This window comes from Panthera pardus, unplaced genomic scaffold, assembly GCF_024362965.1.
Source record: "Panthera pardus isolate Hobbes unplaced genomic scaffold, ASM2436296v1 HiC_scaffold_18, whole genome shotgun sequence".
Lineage (NCBI taxonomy): Eukaryota > Metazoa > Chordata > Mammalia > Carnivora > Felidae > Panthera > Panthera pardus.
In genome coordinates, this window is record NW_026526743.1 from 25,135,209 (window position 1) to 25,148,363 (window position 13,155).

General features: G+C 52.3%; 1 protein-coding gene across 1 annotated transcript in view; it reads left to right on the forward strand.

Annotated features, from left to right (window-relative positions):
• Nucleotides 1-548: 548 nt before the first annotated feature.
• The window catches only part of GPT2 (glutamic--pyruvic transaminase 2), a 34,088-nt gene continuing 21,481 nt past the window's right edge, over nucleotides 549-13,155 (forward strand). The window contains exons 1-4 of the mRNA XM_019456044.2: nucleotides 549-639; nucleotides 857-1,121; nucleotides 8,602-8,691; nucleotides 10,781-10,889. Of these exons, the coding sequence (XP_019311589.1) occupies nucleotides 879-1,121; nucleotides 8,602-8,691; nucleotides 10,781-10,889 (442 nt within the window). The 5' untranslated portion in view covers nucleotides 549-639; nucleotides 857-878. The remainder of the gene's footprint in view (nucleotides 640-856; nucleotides 1,122-8,601; nucleotides 8,692-10,780; nucleotides 10,890-13,155) is intronic.

Below are 13,155 nucleotides of genomic sequence, written 5' to 3' on the forward strand. Positions count from 1 at the left end.
GACCTCCGCTTTTCTAACAAGGAAACCCACATTCAGAAGGGGTAAGAGTGGCAGTGAAGTCCCAAACTCCTAACCTACCAGCCACTGTAGGGCCCTGGATGATGAAACTCCGGACGAGGACTGCACCATCTCTCAGCCTGCCTCCTCGCAGGTATTGGGTAGTGGGGGGAGGGGCTGTGGGAAGGCGGGATGCCCTCCAAGGAGACGCTGCAAATACCTCTAAATTCGCGGAAGGCTGAAAGAACAGCCCCTGGCTGGCCCCAGCCCAACTCTGGCCGCAGCCCAACTCTCAGCACCCTCAGCGAGGACAAAGAGGCTGCCCCCCCCCACTCGGGCAGCTTCCGAAGACCGTTCCCGCCTCTTGCCCGGCCCCCTATCGGGCCGGCGCGGGGCACTTTGGGACTTGTAGTTGATCCAGCCCCCCACACCAGCTCCGGAAGCAGACTGGGGGAACTACAAGGCCCAGGAGTCAGTGGGCAGGCCCGGGGCGGATCCGCCGGCTGTGGGTGTGCGATCGCTGGGGGCCGGGCTGTGCGGGCTTGGGGCGCTGAGATGCGGCTGCTGGTGCCGGAGCCCGGGACCAGTTTTAAGCGCGCGCGCTAGCGGGGCGCGGCGAGGGGTGGCCAGGCGGTGGCGACAGGCACGTTGATGCATGCGTTAGGTGCAGCTTTTGCAAAACTGCTAGGCTCTGCAGTGGCGCGGTGGAGGGTCCGAGTCGCCGGGGGATGGGCACCCAGCCCCGGAGCCAGGCTGGCACTGCTCGCTGAAAAGGCCCTTGGCTGGGTTTGGGGGCGGGGGCACTGGTGCTTGCCTTGGATTGTGCACGACGTGTTCGTTCTTTTTCTTTTTGTGCCAGGGTTTTCCTGGGCGGGCGCGCGATGCAGCGGGCAGCGGCACTGGTCCGGCTGGGCTGTTGCCCCCGGACTCCAGGCCCGTGGGGCCGTAGTCAGAGCAGCGCGGCTGCCGAGGCCTCCGCGGTGCTCAAGGTGCGGCCGGAGCGGAGCCGGCGCGAGCGCATCCTTACGCTCGAGTCCATGAACCCGCAGGTGAAGGCTGTGGAGTACGCGGTGCGGGGACCCATCGTGCTCAAGGCGGGTGAGATAGAGCTCGAGCTGCAGCGGGTGAGTGCGGGCGCCGGGCTAGCGGGGTGGGAGGGCCCTAGTAGGGCCCAAGGGGAGCTGAAGTGGGGTAGGGGGAGAGCAGTAGCTGCCTGCGCCTGGGGTCCACCCGCTTGACTCACTCCCACCCCTGTGGCCAGTTCCTTAGTTGGCTAAAAGAAGAATGTCCATCTCCCATCCCTTCATCCAGTAGTGCCGGGCACCTGGCACAAAGTAAGGCCCTTAGATACCGTTCACTTGTTGAATTGAATTCATCAGTTGTAATTGAGCGACTGTAGTGCCAGGCACTGCACGTTATGTGACTGTCCTACCCGAGTGAAACCAAGATCCATGGGGGGAGGGCAACAACAAGCAGTAAAGAAATAGACGGGAATTTCAGATAGTGAATAGTGCTTTGAAGAAAGTAAAAGGGAGGAGCGGTGTAAGGGGGTGCTGGATGAGACTGGCGGGAAGGATATCAAGTTAGGTTGGAGGAGAAGGAGGAAGGCTCTAAGACTTGGGTTTGTTCCCAAAGCCTTTTCCTTTCCGTCTGAGACCTTTTGGGTCATTCTGCCAGTAATGATTTCATGACAAGAGTAGAAGTGTGGAGGAGGATCCTGAACAATTCCTTCCTTTAGGCCCCTCACTGGAACCTTGATTAGCCACCACATTTTGTTTTCTGAGGACACATTCGTCCCTAGTGAGTAGTCAAAATCTTGGGCCTTTGGGGCCTTTGGTAGGATGGCTCTGGGACTTCTTTCATCTCAGTGGCTGGCTGGCTAGGATCATGGCTTTAGTTCATAGTTGCTGTAAAGTGACCACATCCCCAGGGGTGATTTCTCCCTCCTTCCAACCGGGTGACTGGGTGTTTGTGAGAGATGCCCCTGTAGGACACCAGTTCTAATCTGAGTGGAATTTAGGAGGCCATGTCAAGAGGGGCAATGTAAAAAAAAAAAAAAAAAAAAAAAATGTAAACACTCCTAAGATTTGTAAGATCTGATGAAATAGCTGCTTGCTTAAGATAGTTCTAACCCAGAAGGGGGGTGGGGGTGGGTTCCTTGATCTTGCTCTCAGAGGCACTAGAACTGGATGACTGGGGGGCAAGTTGATTACTTACTGTCCCTTGAATGCATGGGAAAAAGCTACGGTGGAATGCCCAGTTCTCCTGACTAAAATTAATGAGCTGGACGAATCAGAGTCCAGTGTCTCCCTCTGACTCCTTGGGTAGGGGTTTGATTGGGGTTTGGCTTAAAGGAGGCTGGCTCAGTTTCTATGGGCCAGGGGCAGAAAACATGAGTTTTGCTGCTCTGCTTCTTGTTGATATCTGGCTGACTGGAGGTGACGGTTCTGGAGACAACAGTCTTCCTGTTAAAACAAAGCTGAGATTAGATTGTTCCTGGTTTATCACTTTACAGCTAATTTCTCGGATTCCAGAGCTGGTAGGGGTTCCAGGGATTATCCCTATCTATCTTTTGCTAAATAACAGCTTGGTTGTGGGCTTCATGAAGTAGGAGGATGATTAGGACAGAAAGGGGCCCTGTCTTTGCCTTCAGGAGGTTGACTGCCATACGGTTCTCTGGGCCCGAGCCTCTCCTCCCCCAATTTTTTAAAGATTGGTGGGATTTTTTAGCAGAGAAAAATGTAAGAGCATTCCATGTGGGAGCAGGGCTGTGAGCAAAGACAGAAGGTTGGGAAGTTTTGGGCATTTGTGGAAGGGGATGGTGCTGTTGGAAGAGCGCTATGGCAGGGGCATATGAGAGATGAATGAGACAGAAAAGGGGGACTGGAGTCTTGGGTGCTGGGCTCAGGACTTTATGGTGCAAAGTTTTGTGGTGTGAAGTGGGGGAACCATCAAGGGTTTCCAGTAGGATATGGTTCCATGATTGAGGTGGACAAATTTATTGGTCATTTAAGCCAGAAACACCTGTGATTTCTGGTATAGACACCCTACACTTCCATGGCCTACTCCTGAGTGAGTTGAGGTGTTTTGTGTCCACTTTGCATCGTCTGGTGTCTTCATTCAAGCCCATCTCTTCGTGTTTTATTCTCACTTCATCCGAGTCTCTGTTTCCCAGTCTAGGTGCTGGAGACATAGCTCGACCAAGCTGGCATAGCCTCACCTAAACCTTTCATTTTGGGAGACCACCTCTGTCCACTTTACTAGCTTACACAGGGCGCCTTCTGAGAGAGCCATATTTTCCCAGTCTTTTTTGGCATGCAGGGTGGGGGGGTGGTGGGGAGAGGGCTGGGCTTGGCACAGCTTCGTTTTTTTTTCTACCTCTGTTTTGTATTGCAGTGACTGAAACTGGACTGATGTTATAAAGGGTTTGATTGGGTAGAGATGGGATGAGCAAGGGTTTGCAGGGAGTAGGGTGACTTGGGTGAATCTCCTATGCTCTCTGGGCTTTGGTTTCCCTGGTCTGTAAGAGGAAAGAGGTGGCTTGTGGGCCCAAAGTCCCCCGCCCTGACTTTTGTACCATCTTGTCCATCTGAAGGTGTCCTGGCCATTATGCTACCTTATGGAATTATTTCACCATGTGCTCTGCAAACACTACCCACTGTTTGGCTGGACACATGGTTCTGGTGTTTGACTTTGGGGTGGCTTGATGGGCGAGTCCCATCCTTCTTCCTCCTGTGATAGAGGGGAGAATCCTCAGGAAAGCCTGAAGGAGGGGGGAGGTTGGCTAAGTGGGTATGAAAGGCGCCATTCTCCAGTCTGTGTGCTCTCAGGGAGGCCTTGTTTCTCCCTGACAGCAGCTCCAAGGGGGGGACACTGTTAGCTTTTCAGATCCTGCTGTTAGCTGGGAGCGGCACTTAAAAATAAGCTGCAATTAGCAGGAGTTTTGAAAAGATCTGTCAGTTCTTCCTCAACCTACTTCTTTTTTCCTTTACTGCAGGAGGGGAGGAAGTTGGCACAAGTAGAGACAGAGGAATGGCTTTACTTCTATTTGTAAAGTACATACAGTTGAGGCAAAACATTCATAGAGGGAAAAACTGGTTATGACTGTTAACATCAGTGTGTGCTCATCTAAACTCTGGTAAAAAATGGGGGTGCTATAACACATGGTTATAGTCAGCTAAGAACTAAGATTGAAAACCCTGGCTATTCCAAGCACAGGTGGTGAAATCTAATTGGTCATTTTCTTCAGAGTTTAGATGCTACTTTAAAATAAATGTGTAGGTAGGGGCGCCTGAGTGTCCAATGCCTGATTTCAGCTCAGGCCATGATCCCAGCCAGAGTTATGGGATCGAGCCCTGCATTGGGCTCCATGCTGAGCATGGAATCTGCTTGGGATTCTCTCTCTTCCCCACTTGCGTGCATGCTCTCTCTCTCTCTAAAATAAAGATGGGGCACCTGCATGGCTCAGTAGGTTAAGCATCTGATTTCAGCTCAGGTCATGATCCCACAGTTCATTGGTTTGAGCCCTGTGTCAAGCTCTGTGCTGATAGCTCAAGCCCTGGAGCCTGCTTTGGATTCTGTGTGTGTCTCTCTCTCTCTGCCTCTCCCCCACTGTGCATGGGCATGCACGCATGCTCTCTCTCTCTTTCTCTCAAAAATAAAAAACAAAAAATAAAGATAAATAAAATAAATGTGTAGTGTGGGCTTATAATAGGATGAATCTTCTACCACCCACCCTGCTCAAGTCATCATAGACCTATACCCTGGGCTTTGGTTTTATGTGCTGTGGGCCTCAAGACAGGTCTTTCAGACTACCTTGGCCTCAGTTTATTCCTTTGCAAAATATTTCTCCTAAAGCCTAGTTTGCAATGTCAGTAACAATGCTTTGAAAACAGCTAGAAGCCGGTTAGAACTCTTAAGAGCCGTTTTCTCAAACTAATGAGAGTTGCTTGAGGAGAGGCACCAATGGACCCCTGTCCTTGCCTTTGTGCTGAACCTCTTTGGGTCTGGGAATGTGCATTCTGTGGGGTTTGCTCTGTCTTTCCTGGGCCTTAGCCTTGCTGTCATGAATTATCCTATTTGGAGCTCATTCATCTTTCATCCCTACTTCTGCCCTGTGAGTCTCAGTTTCTATGGTTGACCCTCCCACAGACCCCCAGAGTTCAGAATCCTACACCCAGCCTTCCCTGCTTTCGTGGTTAGGAAACTCAGCCGTTGGAGCTCCCATCTAGTCTCTTAATTGTGGGCATTTATAGCTTCAGCTGGGTTTCTTCTAGCTTTGTTTGTCTTTCCACAATGGTTGGGACCAGACCCAGTGCTGAGCCTCAGTTTCCTCACTTGTGAAATGCACCTGTTTTCAGGGACAGTGGGGACTGGTTTGAGTTTGTCTCTGGGGCCTCCTTCTGGGGCTGTCTGTAGGACTTCCTGCCTGCCCTAGTCCTGTCCACCGCCTCAGGGTCTTTTCACATGGTGTTCCTGGCCTGGTACTTGCTGTGCCTTCTCTCCCTTTCCTGCACCCACGTGTTATTCGTTACCAGCCTGGGCTCTGAAGGGTGGTAGTGTCTCCTGTTTTGCTCATTCCTGTCACTGGGCATGGGCAATCCATAAGTATTTGTTGAATGAGAAGGAAATTATCTGGGGAAAAACTGTCCTACCAAGCCTTTCCACCCACGTGTCACATGAAATGACAGGAGCCATCACTCGCTCAAGGAAACTGCCATGTGCCTGTTTGAATCATCTGTCATCCAGGGTGCCTGGGTGGCTCAGTCAGTTAAGCGTCCGACTCTTGATTTCAGCTCAGGTTTCTCACAGTTTGTAAATTTGAGCCCCGCATCAGGCTCTGTGCTGATAGTACAGAGCCTCCTTGGGATTCTCTCTCTCTCTCTCTCTCTCTCTCTCTCTCTCTCTCTCTCTCTCTGCCTGTTCTCTCTCTCAAAATAAAATAAACTTAAAAAAAAAATCATCTGTCATCCCCTCAGCCCTCATGGTGATGCTGGGCCTGTAAGCTGGGAAGACAATGATAATCTTTCTCCCTGCTAACACCTGCTGAAATATGCATCCCTAAGAACCCAGGGGCCTACTCCCCTGATCCTTACCTAAGCTGAATGTTGGGAAAGGAGCTCCCCTGGGTGGGACCTTCATCTCATTGCTGCACGGGGAGGCAGCTCTGAGCTGAATATATGCAGGTGGATTATCTAGATGGGCTCTAGGATACTGTGAGAGGAAACTAGGTTGCTAGTGCTGACCTGGCAGGCTCCTGGGCGGGGTTGAAGCAAGGTTAGCATTGGGTGTGTCTGTCAGACCTGGATGAGTCACTGTGAGCAGGAGTCTGTCCCTTGCTCCTTGGTATTTCCCATTCCATGTAGATCTTGAGTGTCCAGATACAGAAGTCTGCCCAGAAGTTTCCTCTATATGGTGGCCTTTTGGGCAGGCCCATTCACGGGAGCCAGTTTTCCACCCCACCCCCCAAAACATCCATCACAGCAAAGTGTCTGGGGTCTGTGGGTACCCAGACCCAAGAAAGATGTTCAGTGTTCCCAGGCTCCTTGTCAGCAGGCCCTGAATTGGTTGAGCAGTGCAGACGGAGGGCACGGGAAAGGGACATCCAGTGCTCTGTTCCAGGCATCATTCCCTCCCTGCATTGGGTTGGCTGAGGGCCCGCAGCTGCATGTTTGTTCTTGGCCCTCGACTGTGACCGAGTTACTCCCTACCGAAGAATGGACTATGCCCATACCATGGAAATCACCTGTGTTCAGCTGGCTGAGCCTAGAGAACTATGTAATTCAGTCAGGCGGATAGAGGGGACCTCTGCCAGGAGCCCAGGCCAGTGCCAAGGGCTGGGTCAGGCCTGCCCCTTTGCACACAATGGCCTGGGTCCCTCCCCCATCCCCAGCCTCTTGCCTCCCATCTGTGGGGCAAGCCCTGAGGCTGCATGTCTCACTGCCTGTCTCTAAGGTGCGTGCTCTCACTCCTGTCCTATCCCTGGAGCAGAAGGTGGTGTCACCCCATGCCTTGGCCCTCAGGACCCTTTGGCTGCTTCTCCCATTCACCCTGGGACCTCTTTCCATATTGGCCACCTCCAAAGAGCTCCGCAGAAGGAACACAAGGGAATTAAAAGGGAGCTTTCCCCCACAGAAGCTTTTGGCGACTTATCAAGCCCTGTTTAAGCCCTTCTAGTCTAGGGCCATTTATGGGACACCCTCCTCAGCCACCCATCCCTCTTTGCTCCAGAGCAGCCAGAGAATTTCTATAGAGGAGGGTCTTAGGGGCGGCAGATGAGGGTCAGGAAAACTTGTGTGCCACTGTTTTTTACTTAAAGTATACATTACTGATTTGAAAAAAGGGGAAGTTTTCTAAAGGTGCTTTTATTCACACATTGTGTGAAATGGAGAGAAGCGTCAAAGCCATAGAATTGTATGTTTAAAATTTGTGTTTAGCATGCCCTTGAGGAAAGGGCAGCTGGAGATGGGAAGGTGGCCAGGCCTTCTACCCAGGCCACCCCTCGGTCCTGCCACCTCCTTGCCCCACCTCCTTCTTCCTCCACCACGACCCTCTCAGCCTCGTCCTTGGTCCGGCTTTGTAAGATGATGATGTTTGTACTCTGCCAAGTGCTTTCGTACTGTTTGTCTCGGATAATCCTTCAGCCGCTCTGGGAGGTCCTGGAACCTGCTACTGATTCTTACTCTTCCAATGGCTAATTCTGGACTTATCAAGGAGCTCTGTGGAATCCCCACATTTCTAGATCCCCACAGTCCTCCATCCAAAGTGCATTTTCCCCTTTACGTCAGCCAGGACTGACCCCTTCAGTCACCCCCAGTGACGTTGCCGTTGGTGGGGTCTCTGAGTTCCTCCTCTCTGGGACCTCCTTCCTGTGCTGAACATATTGTTCAGGCAGTGGCCATGAGTTTTCTCATCAGCCAGTCTTTCCATCCCTGATGCTTTTTTTTTTTTTTAAAGTAAAAATCAGCCCACATTATTTATTCTGCAAAGTCAGGTTGCAAGGGAACAACCTGAGAGGTCCCTGCTGATTGGGGTCTTCTGGAGGGGAGGGTGGCCTTAGTGCCCCTGCTATTTATTTAGGCTGTCAAGGTAGAGCTGCACTTGGGGACGAGTAGTGGGAGCCTCTCCCTGACGTTTGGCAGCCTCTGCTGCTGACCCCTGCCTTCCACCACTTTTGCCCCAAGGCCCTCTTTTAGGCATCCCTCCCAGGCCACAGCTGGCTGGCCCTGGACCTGCAGCTGCCTCAGGGTGCTATGGCAGCCCTGGAGAGCTCTTTCAGCCTTCTCAGAAGGAGGGGGAGTGGTGCTGCGCAGTGAGCATAGTGGTTAAGAAGAGTGATCTTGGAATGACCTCAGGCAAGTTTCTTAACCTTTGAAGCCTCATTTTCCTCATTTGTAAAATGAGATTAATACTAGTTCTTCTTCATGGGAATGGTGGTTAAGGTTAAATGGGGCTAGCCATGTCAAGGGCTTGGCACTATGCCCGACACCTGCTAAGGCTCAAATTAGGAGTGTTTATTAATATCCTGTGGGGGCATTGCTTGGCCTCTGGAATCCAGGATCTGAGAGTCTCCAAGTAACCACCTGTTGCCTTCTCTCTATTCAGGGTATCAAGAAACCATTCACTGAGGTCATCCGTGCCAACATTGGGGATGCCCAGGCCATGGGCCAGCAGCCAATAACCTTCCTCCGACAGGTAAGCTGGCCCTCAGGAGCAGAAGCTGCTGGGAGAGCAAGGAACTAGAGACTGGTAGAGCCAGCCCATTTCTCTGATGTCCCCTGGGTCTCTCCTTCAACCTCGTCTCCTTCCAAAGTTGTCTAGAATTCCTAGACTCATTTTGGGGTTACTCTAGGGTACAAGGCTCCCAGGCATGCCTTTCCACGGTCCATGGTCTTGGATACTGAATTTGGAGCTTGGTTGATGAGGGCATCAGAGAGGCAGCCTGGAGAGGTAGAGTCCCAATGGGCTGGGAGGTGGTATGTGGGAGTCTAGATACAGCTTCCCAAGTGAGACACCCCGAATTTAAGTGTTAACTCTGCCATTTACCAGCTGTGTGGCTTTGAGCAAGTGGAGATCACCAGAGCATTGCCTTGGAGCACAGCTGGGGGCCTCAGTGCAATGATGAGTGTAAAACGCTCATCCCTAGCCCAGCAGGAGAGTGTGGGGTTGGTGATCACTGTCAGCTGCTGCTCTCCTGGCTGCCTTGCTGATGTGACCCAGCTTGCTCCTGAGGTCTCCGGGAGGCAGGTGTTAATGTTTCAGTTTGAGCACCAACCACAAGGATGCTGCATGAGCTCAAATTGTGGGATTGATAGGCTGGAGGGGTAAAAATAGGGTGTGAGAATGCCATAGGGCCTCCTGAACAGAGACTGGAGACCAGCTGTGATGAAAGCTGTTTCCTAGAGGAGAATTGGGGCCCTTTTTGGAGCAAAATATGGTCCTTGTGTGGTTAAGGTTCACAGGGTCAGGCAGGCAGGGAAGCTGAGCACTGAAGTCCCCAGTTCTTTTCTCAGCCTGTGTCTCCTGCTGCAGGGGGCGATACAGGGAGGGGCGACCCTGCCCAGCTCTTGGTGGAGGGGTGTGGGGGTGCTGGGGGACCTTAGCTCAGGGAGCACACATAGGGTATGAGGAAAAGAACCGAGGCTGACACTGACCTGAAGGACATCCGTTGGCCTCCCCTGCTGTGGCCACTGCTGCTAACCTCAGGAGCATGCCAGCTGACTGTGAATATAAGACCCAAACTGGGCCCAGGATGGAGAAATGGATCAGACCAAATAGAGCAGCTCAGCCAGGGAAGTGGAGGCAGGAGGAGGCTGGGGGGCCCTGGTTGTCCTGGAATCATGCAGCTTTGAAGGGGAGAGGCAAAAGATGTTCCCCACACATGCCTGGGACTCTGGGCATGAAGAGGTTCCTGTTGCCTCAGCCTTTCTGTCTGGCTGACATGCTCCCAAACCCTGCTCTGCCTTGGCAAGCCCAGCCTCTCCCACCTGATGCTGGCCTCCTGCAGCCTTCATGCATCTCCTTTCTTCTTCACAAGTGCCCCTGGGAGGAGGGCTGGGTTACTGCCCTTGTACAAATGAAGAAGAATGAGGCTCCAAGAAGCCAGCACCTGCCTGAAGTCACCCAGCTGGGGTCAGAGCTGTGAGCACCCTCCTCCCCTTAGTGGTCCTGGCACAGTTCCTAAGCTGCCAGCTTAGACTTGCCCAGTGAGCTGGGGTTTACCAGCACTTTTGCAAACATTTCCTTGATTAATCCTCTTAATTTGTGAAGTTAGGGTGATTTTCTCTGTTATAGAGATGAGAAAGCTGACCGGCTTTCAATTCTGGCCAGGAAAGGGGATGATGGTGAGAAAGGGGGAGGGGGCCTGGGGCACGGGGATCAGGGACAGTCAGTCTGTGAGTTAGGAAGGGGTCTATGTTCCTGTCAGTTGGGGCTCACCTGCTTGCTCAGTTCTCGCCCCTTCTCAGGAGCCCCCTGGTGTGTGGACTACTGTCCTCTTTGGAAGAGTTGGTGCCAGGGACTGAGTAACAGGCTCATTCTGTCCCATGGATCCTCTTCTGGAAGACCCCCTATGGGCCCCAAGCCCAGGTCCTGATGTACCCCACCTTTCAGCATGAGAGCCCAGTGTGCTCCTCCCCCACCCGCCCCCAAGCTCCTGCCAGCTGGAACCCTTGTGGAGCACATCTGCCACACATCCCTGAGTTGTCATCTTCATACCCCTCCTGGGGCTCTGGGGTGGGGGCGGGGGGGTGCTGAGAGCCCAGCCATGCCTCTTTTCCCCCAGGTGATGGCACTCTGTACCTACCCAAACCTGTTGGACAGCCCCAGCTTCCCAGAAGATGCTAAGAAACGAGCCCGGAGGATCCTACAGGCTTGTGGCGGAAACAGCCTGGGTGAGGCCCCCAACTGGCCAGGTCCCAGAGGGTGTGAAATGAAAGTGTGCTCTGAGCGTGGGCTTGGGCCCTGACCCCGAATGGAGAGTTATTCATGTGAGTGAGTGTGTGAATGTGCATGGGATGGTGACCTGCAGAGTAAAGGGAAGAATAGTGTTCTTCTTCTTGTCTGTGCTCTGCTAACCTCCTGTTAGCAAGGCAGTGAGGTCAATGCCCTCTTTGGTAAGCCGGGGCACATCAGGTACAAGAGCCTACATTTGCCTGGGTTTTGGTGTTACACCTGGGAGCCAGCTTGGATAGCTGAGCCCTCTGTCAGAGGAGAGGGTTTAACCCAGTGATTGGCCTCACTGACAGGCAGTTGGGTGCAGTGTGTGGCTTTGTCTAGCCTTCTTGCCTGTCTGTGGCCCCTGCCCAGCATCCAGCAAGTGGCAGTCAGTTACGGGGGAAGGGAAGTGCTGTGAGATGCCTGTGACCCCTGTTTGGTGGCTTCCTTCCTTCTGGTTGTGCTTCCGCCACCCCAGCCTCTGGTCCTCTCTGTCGGAAGCCCATGTCCAGCCATCTGCCTCCTTATTGAGGGGGCACACCAGGCACCAGAGGGCTCCATGGAGGGAGGCCCCAGAAGTTGGCCCCTGTACATGTGAAAATGATATTCTCTCTCCCTTTGCTGCTGAGATGGATTTCCGGCCTCTGGCCCTCTGGCTCTTTGTTCTCATCTTATGTTCTTTGTTCTGTTTGTTTTTGCCCCATTCCTTTGCCCAGCACCTACACAGGAGATCCAGCTTTCCTCACTACAGGAAAAACAGTTGTTCTTAGAGCTTTTTTAGGACACATGCCTAAATGTTCTAGAATGTGGAAGAAGGATTCTTATGGCTTGTTCAGCAGAGGATCAGCTACCTTTGGCCTCTCTGCCATCTCCCTGCCTCTCCACTCCCTTTTTCTGCTCTTTCCCTTTATTGAGAGCCCTATGCTTGCTTTCCTTGCCATGGTTACCCCACCAGCCCTCTGTCCAAGTCTGTTACTGTCCTTTTTTTTTTTTTTTTTTTAAATGTTTGTTTATTTTTGAGAGGGTGGGGAGAGGCAGAGAGAGGGAGACACAGAATCTGAAGCAGGCTCCAGGCTTTGAGCTATCAGCACAGAGACCTAATGCGGGACTCAAACTCATGAACCATGAGATCATGACCTGAGCCGAAGTCAGACGGTTAACTGACTGAGCCACCTAGGTGCCCTGGTCACTGTCCTTAATGGTGTCCTTCTCAGGAAGGGGCAAGCTGCCCCTTGCTTCCTGCCCATCAGCCTGGGTAGGGTGTGGGCCAGCACCTTGTGTGGCAAGGCCTAAACCACAAGCTGGTAGAGAGCTGCCCAATAAGCCCAGAGGCCCGGCCTCCAAGCTCTTTTCCTTCTGCACCCTCTGCCCAGCCCAGAGGACAAAGGTGCTTCTCAAAGACCCCTTGGCCATGGGCCTAAGACTCTTGGAAGCTGCAAGGAGAGAGGAGGAGGGAGTGTTTGCCTTCTGCGTGTCTGGTGGGAATGTCTGGGGAAGGGGGAGGAGTTCTTTGTTTCATGGAGGAAACTTCATCAAGTTTTGCAACTCTGTCAGCCAGGCTATGGAAAGGAGTTTGAGAAGCCATGTTCCTGTGAGTCTCCTCTTGGGGTATTGTAGCAAGAGGAAAGTTGGCCTTTGGGGTTTTGGGGACCTGCACTGAGTTTTTTCTGAGGACCTTATGAGGATAGGTGAGGTAGGTGCTCTCTGAGCCCCTCTCCTCATCCTTGAACTAGGAAATACTTTGTACTCATCTCCTAGGCTTGTGAAGAAGGTTGAGATATGTGCTAACCCCCCTTGTCAGGTATGGAGAAGCCCTGTCCCTGGAGGTTGCTACCAGTTCCTGTCCATTGCTGAGGGCAGGGCAGTATCATCAGGGAGTGGTGCTCTGTCACCTAAGCCTTGGGCAGCCTAACAACCTGCCTGCCCATAAGGGTAAAGGAAATAGAAAATGTCAGTACCCAGGGCTACCCTGACCCAAGTGGGGATTATTAAATACACATAGAAGGTCTTAAAGCTCACCCAGATGTTTTTATCATGCCCTTTAAAATTACTTCTTACTAGAGTTTCCTTTATTATCTGTTTGACAAGTAATTCCGCTCTCAAGTTGTATCTTGGATCTTAGGTAGGATTAAGGTGGAATCTAGCCCTTATCTAGTCCTCCCTGAGCATGCTCTAGGCATTGAGGGACACTGGTGAACCAGGTGAATGGAATTTCCATGCTCA